At 39.6% G+C, this 19,503-nt stretch overlaps 1 protein-coding gene and 1 pseudogene across 1 annotated transcript; one reads left to right on the top strand and one right to left on the bottom strand.

The window, feature by feature from the left end:
* Positions 1 to 17: 17 nt before the first annotated feature.
* On the top strand, positions 18 to 5,508 carry LOC140944693 (uncharacterized; annotated as a pseudogene).
* Positions 5,509 to 6,219: 711 nt separating this feature from the next.
* LOC140944692 (uncharacterized) lies at positions 6,220 to 19,183 on the bottom strand. The gene is made up of 7 exons (XM_073393810.1): positions 18,704 to 19,183; positions 17,326 to 17,491; positions 16,063 to 16,454; positions 14,835 to 15,082; positions 13,249 to 13,762; positions 9,497 to 9,665; positions 6,220 to 8,810 (listed from the first exon to the last, which is right to left on the bottom strand). The coding sequence occupies exons 1-7, from the start codon at positions 19,181 to 19,183 to the stop codon at positions 8,410 to 8,412; spliced, it is 2,370 nt and encodes a 789-aa protein (XP_073249911.1). The 3' UTR covers positions 6,220 to 8,409.
* Positions 19,184 to 19,503: the final 320 nt, after the last annotated feature.

Genomic DNA, 19,503 nt, shown 5'->3' with positions numbered 1-19,503 from the left:
GACGACGGCTACCACGTTTTCCCGTCAAAATAACGCTGGCTCACGCGTGAGCAATACTTAGTATTGAGAAAATCTCGTACTCGTAGTCGTACTCGTCTTAGAATCTAAAGCTCTCTATTTACTTATACCGGCCAACGCCCCACGATTTCCTCTCTGTCCCACAATTCTCTCTTGTTTCCATACAGTCCTCCTTTTTTTTCTTATGTTAATTATGTTGAAAAAAAGAAACAGTGAAACCTCTATTAAGCGGACCCCCAGTTAAGCGATAACCCTCTATTAAGCGGACACTAAGCCGGGTCCCGAAATTAACGTCTTTTATTATTCATTCAAAATATTTCCCCAATTCTGATTGGCTAAAAGCACACGCATAATTCACCATAACCAGTTACTGATGACCAAATTTGGAAGAATTTTGTGTTTAACGAAGAAATGACGTAAAAAATGCAGCCTTCTACAGGTTAATGAACCGTTAACCGAGAAGACCTGGGGACGAGGTTGAGTTTTTTTGGTTGTGAAAACAAAAATGGCCGACACTTCACTCGTTAGAGTAAGAACTACAGCTGCAACTAGGCGAAGTAATAGTTAAAAACATAGCAAAAACAGCAAGAAGACAACTCCGAGGGCGACATCTGCTATTTGGAGAATATTTGCGGAGGTGGACAAACCTAAACGTACACTATCGAAGATGAACTGTACATCGATGGATCGATGGAGGTAAGCATGTTTTAGCCACGTTTTAAACCTAGGAATTATTTTGAATGAACAATAAAACAATTATTGAATTCGGCTTTCGTATCATATGAAGAATTATGGAGGTATCGGAGGGTGTATCCGCCTCGGCCGACGGCCACGGCACCCTCCTCGATCTCCATAATTCTTCAGTACTCAGCCTCATTCATCTGATTCATTAACTGTTAAATATTTCCCTTTATAACGAACCCCTATTCAGCGGACACCTCTATTAAGCGTGACGGGTACACTAAAATAAATTGTATTTGGCTAATTTCTATTGTCAAAAACCTCTATTAACCGGAAACCGGACTGAATTGACAATAGTACCATTGCATTACGTCCTTGAAATACGTACTGTAGTCGATTAATAAAGATAAATCCTTACGTTTAGCAGTCAAAAGTTCACCTAAAAGTCTTGCACAAAGTACAGCACAGCTTCCTTAGCTTCCTTAACAACATAGAACTTTACCACAGTACAGAGTAACCGTTGAATGTTAAGAATTAACAGACACTGCGCAATTTTTAAAAACCCCTATTAAGCGGGCCCTTGCAATGGGAAGGTCCCGAAGGTGTCCGCTTAATAGAGGTTTCTCTGTACTAGTTAGCATAAGAACAACATAATTTATATAATAAACAGGAAGGGTTGTATCAAAACATGGTCAACTCTTTTCTCACTTTTACCTATAACTGTAAAATGGGCTAATGTAAACATTTTGAGAAAGAACGAAAGCTCCAGAGACAAGCAAAACAAACAAGAACATGGAGACAAAGAACGTCTGTAAACAGAGATATGACCATGTCTCTGTTGGACACTTCGAGGTACAACAATAGACAGTTCATTAATAAAGCTGAGTATGTACGTCAAATACCTACCGACATTTGTAAGCTAGTGAGGTCAAAAGGTCAAACAGCATTTCACTTATAACTGAAATTACTTTTTCCAAGAAACCGAGGAAGTCTTATACTGAGTGCAACGTTGCCTTTTCCCAGCTGGAATTAGGGAGTGTCTACCTTTTGGTCTACCTTTTATGAAGCCACATGTTCAAGATGTTTTTTAGCGTTACAGCCCTCCTTTTTGTGATCTCTTTCAGGTTTGAAAGGCCATCTATGGCTCAAGCGAAACTTTACAACGATGACTGCACCTTTGTGGAGTTAAAAACATCACGAAAAAATGGAAACAAGACTTCGCTGATGCAGTTAACTTCTCAGCTTCCTTCATCAAGAAACCTAGCCTACACCTGTACCGTAAAGACAGACAACACAAACAGTATTTTATATTTGAGAGGTAAAAGAAACAAAGATTCAAAAGAAGGTAAGCTAAATGTACAGTCTTAAGGTACTAGCAATTGAGGCAGTAATTTGGTCTATTTAATCACCATTTGCGCCGGATGTTTCGCGCCTTCACGACCATAACAGTGTACGTTTGCATCTTCGATTTGTTTCTAATTGTGTAGAAGGCCTTACGACGATGCTACCTCTTTGATCACTTCAAGCTTAGTCCATTAGTAATAATATTTCCTAGATTTTGCCTTTTGCGTTTCTATTGGCATCCTAAAATTTTGTCTAAATTCATATCGTGTAAATGTTCGGGGTGTGAAGAGGAATAATGGGCTGTTCATTACACTTATTCCACTCAGTATTCCCTCTCGAAAAGCTTCGTTATTCGATGATTCAACCCCTAAAAGGGGCATTATTTTTTTCGTAAAATTATTCCGACTCGAAAACTTCCGTTTTTCCATAATTCCACACCCCCAAAAGGTCATCATTCCATCATTACAAAACGCAAATTTCCATGCTTTTATTTCCATTATCGATCCATCCTCAGCCCCCGAAAATTAACGACCGATAGACGATATCACGAAATACCACTGCGTAGCAGAGAATGAGACACGGACTGAAGTTACTAAAAACCTGACCTCGGATTTGTAAGACTCACAATTCGAAAACCCAGTGTTGGCCTACATAAATTAATTATGAATTATGTAAGAGTACTATTTGCCTTTATAAGGGTACCCCGCATTACCAACCACAAAAACTATTTACTTTAATAAGTAAAGTGCAATGGTTATCAAAAGACCGACAGTTTATTCTGCCTTGTATGTTGTTGTTTGATTTTCGACCTTGCCCTCGCCCAAAACAAAATAGCATAGTAACTATGCTGGAGTAACTGTCCAATAGAAACACCTACGTTAAATCATTCGGTCACAATTGGTTTGAATAAACTGAACAAAAACTGATTTCACACGGACAGGTAACACTCATTTGATACAGCTGCAAATGTTTTTCCCAACAGCGCGCGCTATCTGATTGGTTACTTCAAGGTCACATGACATCTAACAATGGAACTGTATTCGGCCAAAATCTCTGAGCGGGCACTGCCAGGCAACATTGCAAAATCTACGACGTCAGAGGGTAACAGTGTTAGGCGTTCAGATAGTAGAGCGCTGGAGAATAATTCACGAAGGAAAAAACAATTTAACTCGCTCCCCACTGACCGCCGCGCTCTACTATCTGAACGCCTGGAACAGGCTAAGGTTACCTCGGCTCCGCCTTGAAAAACATTCAGATTCTTTTTTCCTCCTGACCAGTCATTAAGTGTATATTGTTTTCGCCTTTAACTTTGTCTGTACGAAGGGTTGCATAGTTCCTCAATAGTTACCATAAATTACTGTGATTCCCTGTTGACAGGGTCTCTTCACCTATCAGTACTTGATGAAGACGAGTCCTTCCTACAGGGTCACCTGGACATTCCAAAATCTGCAATTAGCGAGCGGTGGACAGGGCTGCCGTTATGCCCTTCTCGTTCAAGCAACGACTTCGCAAAAAAACACCTTACGTTTTCAGGAACACCAGGGGTACGTTTCACAATAGAAGCATCTCAAGACTATGAAATAGAACTCAATGAAGAAAAACCTTTCAGCATATTCGAGTGGAATACTGTAAATGTATTTCAGTTTACCCCACCTAAGGACATCTCAAAGACTCAGCTTGATATAACGGTTACTTCAGAATCGGATGTCCCCTCTTACATGAAAGTTTCACGGATCTGTCAGGACGTTAATAAGGACAACATACGAGTTGTGGACTATAAAGGCGAGTCTATTCGTCTTTCGTTCGCAAAGAAAGGACGTATCACTTTATCCAAGGTATCTATTCCCCCTTTGACCGACTCCACAGCCAGCTGGTACATTGGCCTTGCACTGAACAACGCTGCAGGTACAACGCCATTAAATGCTAGTAAAACTGGAACATTAACGGTGACAAGATCATTTAATTACTCGTATGGGGGGCCCATGTCATTCATATGCTTGGCACCCTTTTTCTTCGGTGGCATTGTAGCTGTCTGGGCTCTGTACTGTTTTAAAGAACCACACGTCAGTCCATTGGGTTCTCACATTGAACCAGTGACCGGTAAAGATGTCTGCAGAGCCATGTGTAAAGTTCTCTGTACCTACTGGTTTGCTGGAGGACATAAAACGTATTCGTACATCACATGCATTGTCGGTTGCGTCTTGATGGTGGGAGCTTTTCAGTTTGTTTATGCAGATTGGTATTTGATGATTCAAGAAGGCGATAGAGACCATTGTTACTACAACGACTTTTGTTACAGGGTATTATATTATGATATTCCGTTCAATTTAATGAGTAGCAACTTCGCTTATATACTGCATGCCTTTATTTTAGCGTTGTCTGTTTGGTATATGGAGTCAGAATTACTGGCTCGCTGCAAAAAAAATTAGACAAACTCAGCCACCACCCGTAGCAGAAAATGCGGAATGTAATAGTACTGAGGCGCATAAGAGGAGAATTTCCTTTTCAATAGGTTACGCTTTTTCCTGGGCATTGCTTTTCGAGGGGTTGTTTTCAATGCTTTATCATCTCTGCCCGACTAAGATGACATTTCAGTTCGATTCAGCGTTTATGTTTGTTACTTCAGGCTTGATTGTCGTTGTAATGTATAATGGCATTCAGTTAAACCATGCTGGAGAGAGGGGAGGTCACGTGGGAGCATCAAATTTCTACCTTGGTTTTATAGTTCCACTTTATATTTTAAACTATCTCGGTTCACTGAATCACTCCAAAGAAGGGTTAATTCCAACAGCGGCCTGGGCTACACCACTTGCTCTTTGGGGTTTCTTTATCTTTAACTGGGTTGGCTATAAATTGTATCTTGAAAACTGGTGCTTGTTAATCTTTTGGCGTTGGGTTAGAAGCAAATGCTGCAAACGGTGTTGTATAGTTTCTTGGAACCCTGACGATTACTCTCTACAAAATATGAAAGGGTGCAAATTGATTTGTCTAATGATTGGTCTTAACCTCGCAGTCTTGATGTTTTGTCTGTTTAGCGTTAAAAAGTTTATCGATAGCCTTCCACACGCGCTTTTGTTCACCTGCATTACAGAGAGCGTAATTGTTATTTGTTGGAAACTCGGTAAATCATGCTATTGTTTGTGGCGTGACCGTAGGTATAAAAAACTTATTTGCGTTATTATTTATGTATTAACAACCGTTGCATTAGGAAGTTCAGCCTTGGCATTTTTCATTGGCTTACCGACAACAGATAAAGCAGAAACTCCAGAGATATCTCGTAATAAGAACCACAAATGCATTATTATTGATTTCTATGACTACCACGATCTTTGGCACATCTTGTCTTCATTTGCTCTGCTAATGGGAGTGCACATTGTGATGTTTGCTAGCTATGACCCTGATACCATAACAAGAGGTAACCTAACCAGTGATTATGGAGCAATCGAATTAAACTCGAACCTTTGAGTTGAGCGCATAGAAATCATTTCGCATGCTTTCTCAAGGTAAGGCGGGTAGGTAATTATCCGGGATCTAATACCGTAGAAAGTATATAGAACACTGTAGAGTACGAGCAATCTCTTAACTTTTGTTATTAGTCCATCGTGACAAACACGCACGAAGGATAAAAAAGGCTGCTTGTTTAAGCCACCATCGCTTCTCGCGTCTCGCAAAGTATGCACACAACTAACCCACTGAGCTGTGGAACGAGAAATAAGAGACTGCTCGCCTACGTTATAAAACAGATGATGTCCTATGTTAAAAATGGTGCAGGGCTGGTGTAAAAGATGAGAAAGAACTTTGATGTTCTATTCCAATCAACAACGTGGGTAAATAGTGAATAATTACACTCTTTATATACTTCTCCACGAAAAAATTGACCCTCATTCTTGGCTCTGTAGGGGGTGTGTCGGACCCTGTTTATCCAGTTTTCCTTCAGTGTTCTTAAACTACCGATCTTGATTAACGGGTAAAAAGGAACTGTGGGCATTTTTCATTTTATAAGTGTAACATATATCTTAAACTCTATACTTTCGTATTCATATTCCAGCTATAGTAACACAAAAGTTCCCTGCTAGCAGAGGACTCTCACGGCAAGACAACGGGTAGTGTAGGAGCAGCTCGTAAGGTCTCTCCTAATTGGTCGCAGGAAACAATAGCATGTCATTCTTCCAATTGTTTTAGTTTTGTTTGGGGTCAGGGAAACGCACCATTGCATGGTGACTACATGACCCCAAAAATGATAGAAAAGATAGAGACCTCTGCCGGCCGCCTATGCGTTTTTTCTTTCCTCTCCTTCTCCCCTTGCCGTGAGAGACCTCTACTAGCAAGGAAACACCAACGGATATTTCATGCCAATGAAAGACTTTATGTGATTACAGGAAATATGTAATATTTAGTTTTCTCAATGTACTCCAGACAAAATATACTCGATTCGACCCTTAAAAGTCGAGCAGCTTTCATTACTGCAAGGATAGAAACTGCACCGCCAATGCTTTATACATGTATTAGATTGTTTAAGATTGAGGTTTGGCCATCTTACTGTCGACGGCAAACCGCGGTTTTTGGTTTGCGGTTTCACGTTACCTTTCTGCCTACGTGTGGGACTTTCGCGAGTGGTAGCTCGCGGCTGCCATGTTTGGTTTCATTCTTGCGGTAAATCACTTACCTCTAGAGCGTGGTCTAGCCGTACAAACGTGAATCACAAACCGCAAACCTGACGGCAAGGCACTAGTTACGTGACTTCTTGACGTTCGTGGTTTGCGGAAATATACCGAATAAAATCGATCTTAAGTATAAGGTCTACGACAAATATCAATGTCATTAGTTTGAAAAATAATGTGTAAGGTATCCTTAATCTGTATTTACGTACATTTTTCTAGAAAGACAGTTAACATGTAGGATCTCAGAAAATCACTGACTATAATCATGTTTTGTAGATGATTTTTCATGCTAGATAAAACTGCTTTGAACATCGTACCAGGCCAATATCATTGCTAGCGTATAAGTTTTGGTATTATTAATCGCTATTGTACTGTAGGGCATGGGTTTTTGATTAGCTTAAATCTATCGGCAGTGGCACATTAATATAAAAGTATTACTCAATGTCCTTTAAATTGTTATTTTGGAACCTATTAAACTTTGTTTATCCCAAGATTTATCTCTTAACTGTACAGAGACCGACAAAGGATAATGAGAAAGAGGATGGCGGCTTTGAGTCAACCTTTTAATTCGGTCCTAACGCTCTTTCCTTCTTAGCCAATCGCAACGAAGCTTCTGTAGTTGTAAGGAGTAAAGGGAGGGTACTTTTATTAAGTCTTGGGAGGAAAAATAATATCAGCATTGAGTTGTAGCCTGAGTGAGCTCTGTTCAAGGGAGGGACCGGAAAAGGCGTCGCTCTCGACCCTTCACAATCCCCTCGCCCATTCCTAACATACTTCCCACGTGCTTGCTCGCATGTTAACACTACTGTTAAGAAGTCTACAAGAAAGACAAACGCTTTGTAAATCCCTCCCATATTTACACATCTTCTGTGATCAGGCTTTTAGCCAGACATTGAAATTTGGCCGTCCAGAAGGCATGTTTTCCCATAAAATAATAAGAGATTAAGTACATTTTCCTTGTATTTCTTCAAAAAATGGCCGTCCATAAGACGGCTGGACAGCCTTCTGGCTAAAACCTTGTTTGTGATATAAAACTAAACAGTCACAAGGCTAAACAATAAACGAGAAGTTTCACTCATCGCGTTTGACTGTTCGGAGATTTGTTTCCAAAGTTTAATAAGTTACTTATTAAGTCGCCAAGGAAACCCTTCGTCTCGGTCTCCAAATTTTTTACACTGGTAAACTATTTTCGAGGCCTTCACTTACTCAACCCGGAATGATTTCCAAAACCAAGTTTTAAAAACTGTCCGCCATTAGTGACAGTAAGGAAGAAAAGACTTCTTTGAAATCAAGTTTATGTTCCTCAAGTAATCATTAGTCATATTTTCTTCCATTTTTTAATTATATACACAGATTTGCTTAACAAGGAACTGAGAAATTTGTTGCTCAAAAAATACTTTTTTAAAATCGAACAGGGGAAGAAAACTATACCGAAATTCGAAGTGAACAAAAATGTTATTTTTTCTGCGACTCAGAGGAACTACAGTAGAACCCCGGTCGAACGCTGAAAGGAAATTTAGTTCGAGTTAGCGGGGAATTCGAGTTCGGCCGAGTTCGAGTCATCGAGGTCCTACTGTACATAAATCTGTGACTGTTTTACATTATAATGTTGTACTAAATTTCTCGATTTTAACTTTTGTGCGTTCTAATTTTCGCAAGAATTACGGAGAATATAGTTAAAAGGCTACAAGAAACCTTACTTTTATCAATTGACCCCAAAAGGTAGCTGCTCGCCATTTAAGCCAGCGCGTAAATTCATCACAGCCAGCTCCATCATTTTCATTCTCGTGTTTGCAGTTGCTGATCCAAAGTGTGGCGTCAAAGTAACGTTCGCCATTTTCAACAATGGATGATCTCTCGGCAGAGGCTCTGGTTCTGTCACGTCCAGCGCTGCGGCTCTTATCACTCCATTCTTCAATGCGTCAGTCAAGTCATCGTGATTAACAACTCCTCCACGTGCAATATTAACCAATGTTGCGGTTGGTTTCATTAGGGACAGCTCCTTTGCTGCTATTAAGTGTCTCGTTTCAGATGTAAGCGGTGTACATAGTACTACAAAATCTGACTGAGGTAACAGATCTGACAAAGTGGTGCAAAAATGGGCATCTGGAAAGTAAGGTAGATTATCAGAATATTTTTCCTCTGCTCCGATTCGGTTGAAGAACCGCTTAACGGGATGTGGTTTTCAGGCCGGTCTTGAATTTAAAACAGGGTTTACAATTTACTACAGTCGACTTCCGATAACTACCCTGCGAGCAGTGGTTTCTCCAGGCCGGACGCTACGCTTCGATGGGAAAGAAACCACTGCGAGTAACCGTTTGCTTTTCCATCGAGCATGCGCGTCCACGTGATGACTACGAATATCCAACGACAAGACGGCAACGAGAACTTCAACAAAACAATAGGGTTAATAAGCAAAACAACAACTTTGCCCGTGCATCACGCTTCTATTTTTGCATTTCTTTGCCATTTTTGCAAGACTACGACGTGAAGATGCCTAATTTTGCGTTTTATGGATAACGTAAACAAGCAACAACGAAATTTATTCTTCTTTTCGCTCTTGAACTTGGATATGGTCCCTTGGAATTCAACTCCATTTGGGTTCGCCTACATTTGACAAAGTAAGTACATAAGGAATAGAAATCTAATTCCATGCTTACTGGATATTCCAGAACACAATTCTGTATGCGAAACGAAATGAATCAGGTTCTTGCTTTAAAAAGGGTAGCGGATTGAACGATTGAAGATGTACTCAAAAGGGGAGCATCTTGTACACGAACAAAGTATCTTACCAAGTTTTTTCTCGTCATCTGCTTTACGCCTGTTTCTGTTGTGATAAAGAACTTTCATTCCAAAGCCGTTTGCCCGTTTTGCCACAGCGCTACCAATTCTTCCCAAGCCAACAATGCCAATGGTTGATCCACTAACTTTACTTCCAAAATAGCCATGCAAATGAAGAAACTATTTAAATTAAAAAAAAAACGTATCCATATAAACTAAATATATAGATGGAAAGATCAATGCAACTGAAGACGCAACTCATGCAGTTGCTAAAAGAAAGCCCTAAAAAAATTCAGGCTTGCCGGGATTCGAACCCTGCACTCTTCGATATCGGGTGCATCGTATTGTACAGTTGAACTTGTAGCAATTTACCCAGGAAAAAAGATGATAAGGTCCATCCACCAGTTCAAAAAATATAAAATTATTGTTAGTATATTCATTACGAGTTATAATCGTAAAAAAATATTCGTCAGTTCTTTGATAAAAGAGACTCTTCCCAGGGTCCAGCGGTCCCCGGGAAAGAGTTTGCTTTGCCACTTAACCCTTTAAACCCTAAGATCAAAATTTGAATTCTCATTTGTTGCCCCTATTCATTTCCTACAGAAGCAGTGGGGTGAACTTGATAAAAATTAAGCAAATTCATCTTGTGTGATCATGTCTGTAATTCTCATGACCACTCTGTTTTACAAAGCATTGATATCACGAGGAGAAATTTGATGCTGATCACTCCTAGGGCTTAAAGGGTTGAGCATCTTTGCTTTGGTGCCAAATGTCAATTACATTGTCATTCGTATAAGCTTTTTTTGAGTTGTCATTTCTCAATCCTCACGGATTATGCTCGTGAAATCGAATTTTATTCTTTTCAGCCTAACCCGTCAAACCATGATATTATGCTTAAAATTATGCTCGGCTGAAGCGGTCATTCTCCTTGATTCCCTCTCGCAGCAACTAAATAATCATCCAAGCTACAGTCTTTGATATGAGTTTGCAAAGAAAATATTAGCATTATACCGACATTATGCCTGGAGCTCCTCATATAGTATCTTGTTTAAAATTCTGCAGTCATAATTCGTCATAGCATCCTATGCCTATTAAATAAATCTTCCAGCAAATTTACAAATTAAGTTTGCAATGTAAGAAAAAAAAGACGGTGATGAAACCAAAACCTAAAATTATTTTAATGAAATCATTCTGAAAACTAGAAACTCGTGGTTATATTTTCAGTTGGCATCAGGTTGGTGATGTTCTTCTAATTAAATATCAAACATGGGGTACTGGGACTAAGACAGCCTTAACCTTAGTACAAGTTTTACATAGACTGAGTACTATTCCGTCTGGCATATCAGGTTATATTTTACTCGTCACGAAGTATCCAGTGTTTTTACGATCAGCTTTTGTACTCAATGCCAGTAAAAGTACAAGCACGCTTGTATAAATTCAGGGCCTAGCATCTTATAAACTCACTTGCAAGATAGCCCGGCTAGCAAACAGTCATAAGTAGCTGGCATTTACTAGTTTTTCCACTCTACCCTCCCTGGGTAGTTTTTAGTTGTATATTCATTGTAAAGTCAAAATAGCGAGGTTTTACGAATTCTTTTTTACACTAGGTTGAAGGTAAACAAAAAGTAAATCTTTGCTTTAAGAAACAGCTTTTACCTTTTAATTTTTTAACTAAAAATAAAATAGTCAGCACAATCACATTTAACTTCATACGAGATTAAAGGAGATCTTGAAGGTTATTTCTGTTGGCGTAGAAGGTGAAACGTTTTCGAAAAGACGTGGCGACACGATGTTCTAGTTTTAATATTTTGGCTAGGCGCGCTCGAATTTAAAATACTGAAATTTATATTTTTCTGTTGCCTTTGTATTTTCCACGGCAATTTTGCCCGATTTTCAGTACACAAATCTTTAAAAATCTTGGAGAAAAGAATCGCAAACTTTTTCAAAGCCTGATTATATAAATTATCTCAGAACAAACCAAACGAATTTTCAAGTGCATTTAATTTAGCTGATTTAGTCCCGTGAGTACACTTGCAATTTGCGAATTGACTAGAGAAACAAACGTCTAAAAAATATATTTTTTACACATCCAGGTAAATATTATCTGCCAATTTGGGAAGACGAAACGACTCTACTAAAATGCATGCTCAACTGACCTATAAACAAAACGAAAAACAATATTACAAACACACTTTAGAGTTCTCTTTAGTTGTGTGACACTGCAGGTCTGAAAAGCTCGCCCAATTTATTAATCGAAATCAACAAACAGCAAACAGCCAACGAGCGAGGACACCGGTTTTCCTGGTTTATTTTTTACAAAAAGCGAAGGCAAACAACAAGTCTGTTACCTTAAGACTAGCGCCATTAGCTTATAATAATGCCTACAAAAAATTCCTTGAACATGTACAGCGATGCGATATTTTTCGTCTAATACTTCACAGTTGGCGATTGAGGTTTCTTTCGCAGTGAGCCTCCGCTTGCGTACCCCGTTCAGAGAAGTCATTCCAGGCTAAACTTTCAAATGAAACCAGTTTTAAGATGGACAGTATTTTGATTTGCACTCGTTTGTTGGTAAATCAAAAGGCACATTCTACACATTGTTCGCGGTCAACAATTGGCAGAGGGATTCAACTCTGCGATACACTCACATTAGTTCCGTAAATAAAGCAAATCCTGAGAAGATATGAACAACCATCTGAATTTTTCTGAATTTCCGTGGCACATATTAAAGCACATTTTCCAACCATAAGAACATAAAACAATAGAAAAGACAGCAAAGTCGATCCTTCTCTCCGCATACGGCTGATCATTCGCGAACAACCACGCGAAGAATAAGCGCTTTTTTATAACTTCCGTTGATTCCAAGAGCCAATCAGATCTTGTGGCATTGTTCTAACAGCCAATCAGCGTTGCGGCCAAAATCTTGCCGCAGTGAGCACAAACTTGTGAGCTGTTAGAGAGAATGCCTGATCTCAAGTTACTTCATGTTTTACTTTATGCGTGACAGTCATTCTCTTTTTACAAATTATGACGTATGCCTTTGTTTGTTCCATTTGAGTGTAACTAGTTTTGCTGTTTCATTTTAAAATTGTGCCTATATTGAGTGATTACCTATTTACATGTTGTAATAAAGGCTGTCATGGTCGCAATCATGTCTGTGTGCATGTCTTGGTTGGTATTTAGTACTATTTTCAAAACACACATGTAAATTTTAAAAGCAGTCACACAATACAGTGGGTGTCATAGATCATTGACGAGTTACAGTCAAGGCGGGTCAAGCGCATCCCCCCAAAATTGTATTAATGAATTGATTATTGGAGAATTGAAACCTTTAGTTGTTCCCGTAACTGGTGTCAAATTCAAATTGGCATTCCTACATGCGTAATGAGCAGTGAATATTTTACAAGAACTTCTCAGTATTTGGTCAGATTGAAAATCTTTGCAGGGATAAAATTGCTTCGAAGACATTTACGTCGAATTCAGGGAAACTGAGGTGGTAGAAATTTTAATATAACTGCTTCGCGTGTGAATTCACGGCTCATTACGCATGCAAGAATGCAGAGATGAACCTGAAATTTACGTCTACCAACGGATTAAACTTTGGAAAAATAAATTCATTAATGGAATCTTGGGGCGTACGCTTGACCCGGTTTGACTGTAAACTGTAGCCTCAAAACGACCGCGCAAACATGCAAAACAAATTAAAACATTTTCTCAAATACAATGCAACCGTTTCTTTGACTTTATATTATAGCAAAATTACCTCTTTTGTTTCTGGACTTTTTGCAATCCTGTCTCCTTCTACAACGTTTCGAGCAGAAGCCAACAAAAGGGAGAACGCCAAATCGGCTGAACAATCAGTAACAACATCTGGTGTGTTCCCGACGGCAATTCCACGTTCAGTAGCGGCTGCTGTATCGATGTGGTTAATACCAACTCCACAGTTGCTGATAACTTTGAGATTAGGAAAATAACCCATCACCTTTGAATTAACTGGTAAATAAGCCGGAGTGTAGAGTAACAATCCTTCGACTCTGCGGGCCATTTCTTTCGTGATTTGATCCAACTCGATATTTATCACTTCAAAGTCTTTTGAAGCTTCCTTAATCGTTTTCTGAAGTTCAGCCGGGAGTTCGATTATGGGAGTACGAGCCACCAGAGGTCTTGCTTGAGTTCCCATCGTCAAAGATGTGATAAACCGGATGATTCCTCGACGATTTGCTTTAGCTCGCGCGGGGAACCGGCATGCCATTTGCCAGAGCCTTTTGTCTAGACTTCTGGATCAAATAAGGGCAGGAGTCCGGAACGGAACTCTACAATTTAAGGGACAGGGAGGGCCGGGAAGCATCCACCCCTTGCCTACCGGAGCGAAATACATCCAGCAACCGGGCAGACCTTTCTCAACGACCGGAGTTCATTTGTTTAAAGCAACTCGAATGACCGAATTTCACTTGTCTGAGGTCCTTGGTCGCTGAGTGTCCTCACACAGGAAGTGAATAAAGATGCACTTTTTTTACTTTGAGTATAAGGTCTACGACAAATATCAATGCCATTAGTTTTAAAAATAATGTGTAAGGTATCCTTTATCTGTATGTACGTACATTTTTCTAGCAAGACAGTTAACATGTAGGATCTCAGAAAATCACTGACTATAATCATGTTTTGTTGCTGATTTTTCATGTTTAATAAAACAGCCTTGAAGGTCGTTCCAATACCATTGCTAGCGTATACGTATTGGTATTATTAATCGCATTTGTACTGTGGGGCATGGGTTTTAATTTAGATTTTAGCTGATGAGCTTAAATCTGTCGGCAGTAGTGGCACATTAATATAAAAGTATTGCTCGAGTCCTTTAAATTGTTATTTTGAAACCTATTAAACTTTGTTTGTCCCAAGATTTATCTCTCAACTGTACAGAGACCGACAAAGGGTAATGAGAAAGACGATGGCGTCTTTGAGTCAATCTTTAAATTGCGTCCTAACGCTCAGTTTCCTTCTTAGCCAATTAGTTTGAATAGTTTATTAAAACTCTCTTGCAGTAAAAAGAACTGAATTATCGAGTACATTTTACAATCTTAAGGCAACTATTATCTTGAGTATAGTAATTTACAGTTATAACAATGAAAATAACAATTGAATAACTTAAAAAATTTAAATGTAAAGAAGTCCTCCGCTCTCTTTGTCCTACAGACCTGCATGTTCCGGAAAAGACAATACTTTTGTGTTTTCTGCCTTAAGGTGTAGTTAGGCGCGTCCAGAAGTGGGCTGGGAAGTAGGTGGTGCAGAGGGTGGCTGGGGGACTTCATTTTCGCCATATATTTGTAGCACAAGAGTACTAACCTATCTAACCTATCTACTTTACCTAACTGTAAGGCATGAGCATATGACTCTGCCTCGGGGTAGATTATGTTAAGCGCCATTTTTTGCACTCGCTCTATGGCTTCGGACAGGTAAGCAGGGATGTTCTGCCAGACTGGTACAGCATACTCTAAAACTGGCCGGACTGTGCTAAGGTATATCCTCAAGATAATGGGTTGGCTCACCCTGGCTCTGCGGAGAACTCTAAGGGAGTATGGATTGCAAGGAAGCTTCTGTAACTATAATGAGTAGAGATAGGGTACTTTTATTAGGTCCTGGGAGGAAAAATAATATCAGCATTGAGTTGTAGCCTGAGTGAGCTCTGTTCAAGGGAGGGAAAAGGCGTCGCTCTCGACCCCACCGACCCTTCACAATCCCCTCGCCTATTCCTAGCACACTTCCCACGTGCTTGCTCGCATGTTAACGCTGCTGTTAAGAAGTTTAAAAGAAGGACAAAGCTTTGTAAATCCCTCCCACATTTTGACATCTTCTGTGAATCTGTGATATAAAACTAAACAGTCACAAGGCTAAACAATAAAAGAGAAGTTTCCCCCATCGCGTTTGACTGTTCGGAGATTTGTTTCCAAAGTTTAATAGGTTACTTATTAAGTCGCCAAGGAAACCCTTCGTCTCGGTCTCCCAATTTTTTACACTGTTAAACAGCCCCTAACATTAAACTATTTTCGAGGCCTTCACTTACTCAATCCGGAATGATTTCCAAAACGCAGTTTTAAAAACTGTCCGCCATTAGTGACAGTAAGGAAGAAAAGACTTCTTTGAAATCAAGTTTGTGTTCCTCAAGTAATCATTAGTCTTAGTCATATTTTCTTCAATTTTTTAATTATATACACAGATTTGCTTAACAAGGAACTGAGAAATTTGTTGCTCAAAAAATACTTTTTTTTAAATCGAACAGGGGAAGAAAACTATACCAAAATTCGAAGTGAACAAAAAAGTTATTTTTTCTGAGACTCAGAGGAACTACAGTAGAACCCCGGTCGAACGCTGAAAGGAAATTTAGTTCGAGTTAGCGGGGAATTCGAGTTATCCGAGTTCGAGTCATCGAGGTTCTACTGTATAAATCTTTGACTGTTTTACATTATAATGTTGTACTAAATTTCGCGATTTTACTGTTTAACTTTTGTGCGTTCTAATTTTCCCAAAAATTACGGAGAATATAGTTAAAAGGCTACAACAAACCTTACTCTTATCAATTGACCCCAAAAGGTAGCTCCTCGCCATTTAAGCCAGCGCGTAAATTCATCACAACCAGCTCCATCATTTTCATTCTCGTGTTTGCAGTTGCTGATCCAAAGTGTGGTGTCAAAGTAACGTTCGCCATTTTCAACAATGGATGATCTCTCGGCAGAGGCTCTGGTTCTGTCACGTCAAGCGCTGCGGCTCTTATCACTCCATTCTTCAATGCGTCAGTCAAGTCATCGTGATTAACAACTCCTCCACGTGCAATATTAACCAATGTTGCTGTTGGTTTCATTAGGGACAGCTCCTTTGCTGCTATCAAGTGTCTCGTTTCAGGTGTAAGCGGTGTACATAGTACTACAAAATCTGACTGAGGTAACAGATCTGCCAACGTGGTGCAAAAATGGGCATCTGGAAAGTAAGGTAGATCATCAGAACATTTTTCCTCTGCTCCGATTCGGTTGAAGAATAAATTGATTCAATTCAATGGTTGGTCGTCATCTAGCGGGGCATTGCCTTCTTTGGCCTAAACAAATGGGTATGTGGTTTTCAGGCCGGTCTTGACTCTAAAACAGGGTTTACGATTTACTACAGTGACTCCCCTTAACTCGCCACCTTCTTGGAAAATCTAAATCTTGGGAAAGTTCGAGTTATCGGGAGTTCAAAGCAAATAACCGGAAGAAGGAAACTAATGAAATGGGACGGAGAAGGAGTTCTAGTATCATGCACACCACACTTCTAGGACAGCAAGAGATACGTCGATATTTAGAAAGAGGAATTAAGCAACAAAGCTTGATCAATATACAGGGCTTGACAAAAAAAAAGACTAACAGAAAAAGACAAAGATAAAGAGCACACGGTTGGCTTGAAATAAACACACAAAAAATATATGTTTCGAGTTATCGAGGCCGGGTAAAATTATATGGAAATGATCTGACGGAAAACAAAAATAACTTCGAGTTAGCGGGAGGTTCGATTTATCGAGGGTAGAAGTACAGTAAATGTATGAACTCCAGGAATTCTAGAGAAAATCGAGTCTCGTTCGAGTTAACGCAATGTTCGAGTTAGCGAGGGTTTGAGTTTTCAGGAGTCGACTGTATGTGGAACCAACAATCTTTTCCACAAAAAAATCTAATTCCATGCTTATTGGATATTCCACAACACAATTCTGTATGCAAAACGAAATGAATCAGGTTCTTGCTTTAAAAAGGGTAGCGGACTGAACGATTGAAGGAGATGTCCTCAAAAGGGGAGCATCTTGTACACGAACAAAGTATCTTACCAAGTTTTTTCTCATCTGCTTTACGCCTGTTTCTGTTGTGATAAAGAACTTTCATTCCAAAGCCGTTTGCTCGTTTTGCCACAGCACTACCAATTCTTCCCAAGCCAACAATGCCAATGGTTGATCTACTAACTTTACTTCCAAAATAGCCATGCAAATGAAGAAACTATTCAAAAAAAAATAAAACAACGTATCCATATAAATTGAAGATATAAATGGAAAGAAGATCATCGCAGTTGAAGACGTAACTTATGCAGTTGATAAAGAAAGCCTTAAAAAATCCAGGCTTGCCGGGATTCGAACCCTGCACTCTTCGATACCGGTAGTCATATGGATTATTAGTATATTCATTATAAGTTACATAAGAAGATATCGTAAAAAAGCATTCGTCAGTTCTTTGATAAAAGAGACTCTTCCCAGGGTCCAGCGGACCGCAGGAAAGAGTTTGCTTTGCCACTTAACCCTTTAAACCCTAAGATCAAAATTTGAATTCTCATTTGTTGCCCCTTTTCATTTCCTACAGAAAAATCAAGCAAATTCTTGTGTGATCCTGTCCGTAATTCTCATGACCACTCTGTTTTACAAAGCATTGATATTACAAGGAGAAATTTGACGCTGATCACTCTTAGGGCCTAAAAGCGTTAAACATCTTTGATTTTGTGCGAAATGTCAATTTCATGGTCATTCGTATAAGCTTTTATTAAGCTGTCGTTCCTCAGTCCTCACGGATTATGCTCTTAAAATCGAATTTTAAGCTTTTCAGCGTCACTCATGAAACCATGATTTTATGCTTAAAATTATGCTCGGCTGAAGGGGTTATGCCCTTTAATTCCCTCTCGCACCGACTAAATAATCACCCAAGCTACAGTCTTTGATATGACTTTTCAAAGAAAATATTAGCATTATGCAGACATTATATTATGCCTGAAGCTCCTCATAGAGTATCTTTCTTTCCCTTTTGTATAATTCGTCATAGCATCCTACGCAGACTTTTTTAGGAGTTCGTCACGCGTTCCCGTCTGTACACGGCAGGCTACAAATGTGGGCCAAATGAATATATCTCGTGATAAATGCAAGTCGCGGTGAATGCCTATTAAATATAAATCAGCCTGTTGAACTCTACAAATTAAGTTTGCAATGTAAGAAAAACGACTATGATGAAACCAAAACCTAAAAATATTTTAATCAAAATCATTCTGAAAAATAGAAACTCGTGGTTACATTTCCTACTATTTTCGAACCACAGACGTAAATTAAGCAGTCACGCGATTACAAATTAAATCGTACCCTCAAAACGACCGCGCAAACATACAAAACAAATTAAAACATTTTCTCAGATACAATACAACCGTTTCTTTGACTTAATCAGCAAAATTACCTCTTTTGTTTCTGGACCTCTTGCAATCCTGTCTCCTTCTACAACGTTTCGAGCGGAAGCCAACAAAAGCGAGAACGCCAAATCGGCCGTACAGTCAGTAAGAACATCTGGTGTATTCCCGACGGCAATTCCACGTTCAGTAGCGGCTGCTACATCGATGTGGTTAATACCAACTCCACAGTTGCTGATAACTTTGAGATTGGGAAAATAATCCATCACCTTTGAATTAATTCGTAAATTAACCGGCATGTAGAGTAACAATCCTTCGACTCTGCGGGCCATTTCTTTTGTGACTTGATCCAAATCGATATTTATCACTTCAAAGTCTTTTGAAGCTTCCTTCATCGTTTTCTGAAGTTCAGGAGGGAGTTGAATTATGGGAATACGAGCCACCAGAGGTCTTGCTTGCGTTCCCATCATCAAAGATGTGATAAACCGGATGATTCCTCGTCGATTAACTCCAGCTCGGGGAACCGGCATGCCATTTGCCAGTCACATCATTATCAGAGCGTGCCGTTTAGACTTCTGGATCAAGTAAGAGCAGGAATCTGGAACGGAACTCTGCAATTGGAGGGACAGGGAGGGGTACGGGAAGCACCACCCCTTACCTACCTACCAGAGCCAAATACACCCAGCAACCGGCCAGACCTTTCTCAACGACTGTTACTTAAGGCAACTCGAACGACCGGACCTTTGGTGAGCGACCTCACAGGAAGTATATATACAGTAAAAACCCGCAACTAAGAACCTACATTTTTAGGAGTTAGCCTAAACAGGTTCTTATATAAATGGTAGTTTGC

This window comes from Porites lutea, chromosome 7 (genome assembly GCF_958299795.1).
Source record: "Porites lutea chromosome 7, jaPorLute2.1, whole genome shotgun sequence".
Lineage (NCBI taxonomy): Eukaryota > Metazoa > Cnidaria > Anthozoa > Scleractinia > Poritidae > Porites > Porites lutea.
Note: the sequence above shows the minus strand (reverse complement) of the source record. Positions and strands in the feature narration are given on the sequence as shown.

What these genes read in the sequence shown, in the direction of transcription:
- LOC140944692 (XM_073393810.1), bottom strand. Translation starts at nt 19,183, where the DNA reads ATGCCGGTTCCCCGAGCTGGAGTTAATCGACGAGGAATCATCCGGTTT. An exon ending in GCGAGGAGCTACCTTTTGGG is followed by an intron (nt 15,083 to 16,062) that starts GTCAATTGATAA and finishes TACTCATTATAG; the next exon opens with TTACAGAAGCTTCCTTGCAA. An exon ending in AAAGTCCAGAAACAAAAGAG is followed by an intron (nt 9,666 to 13,248) that starts GTAATTTTGCTA and finishes TAATTTAAATAG; the next exon opens with TTTCTTCATTTGCATGGCTA.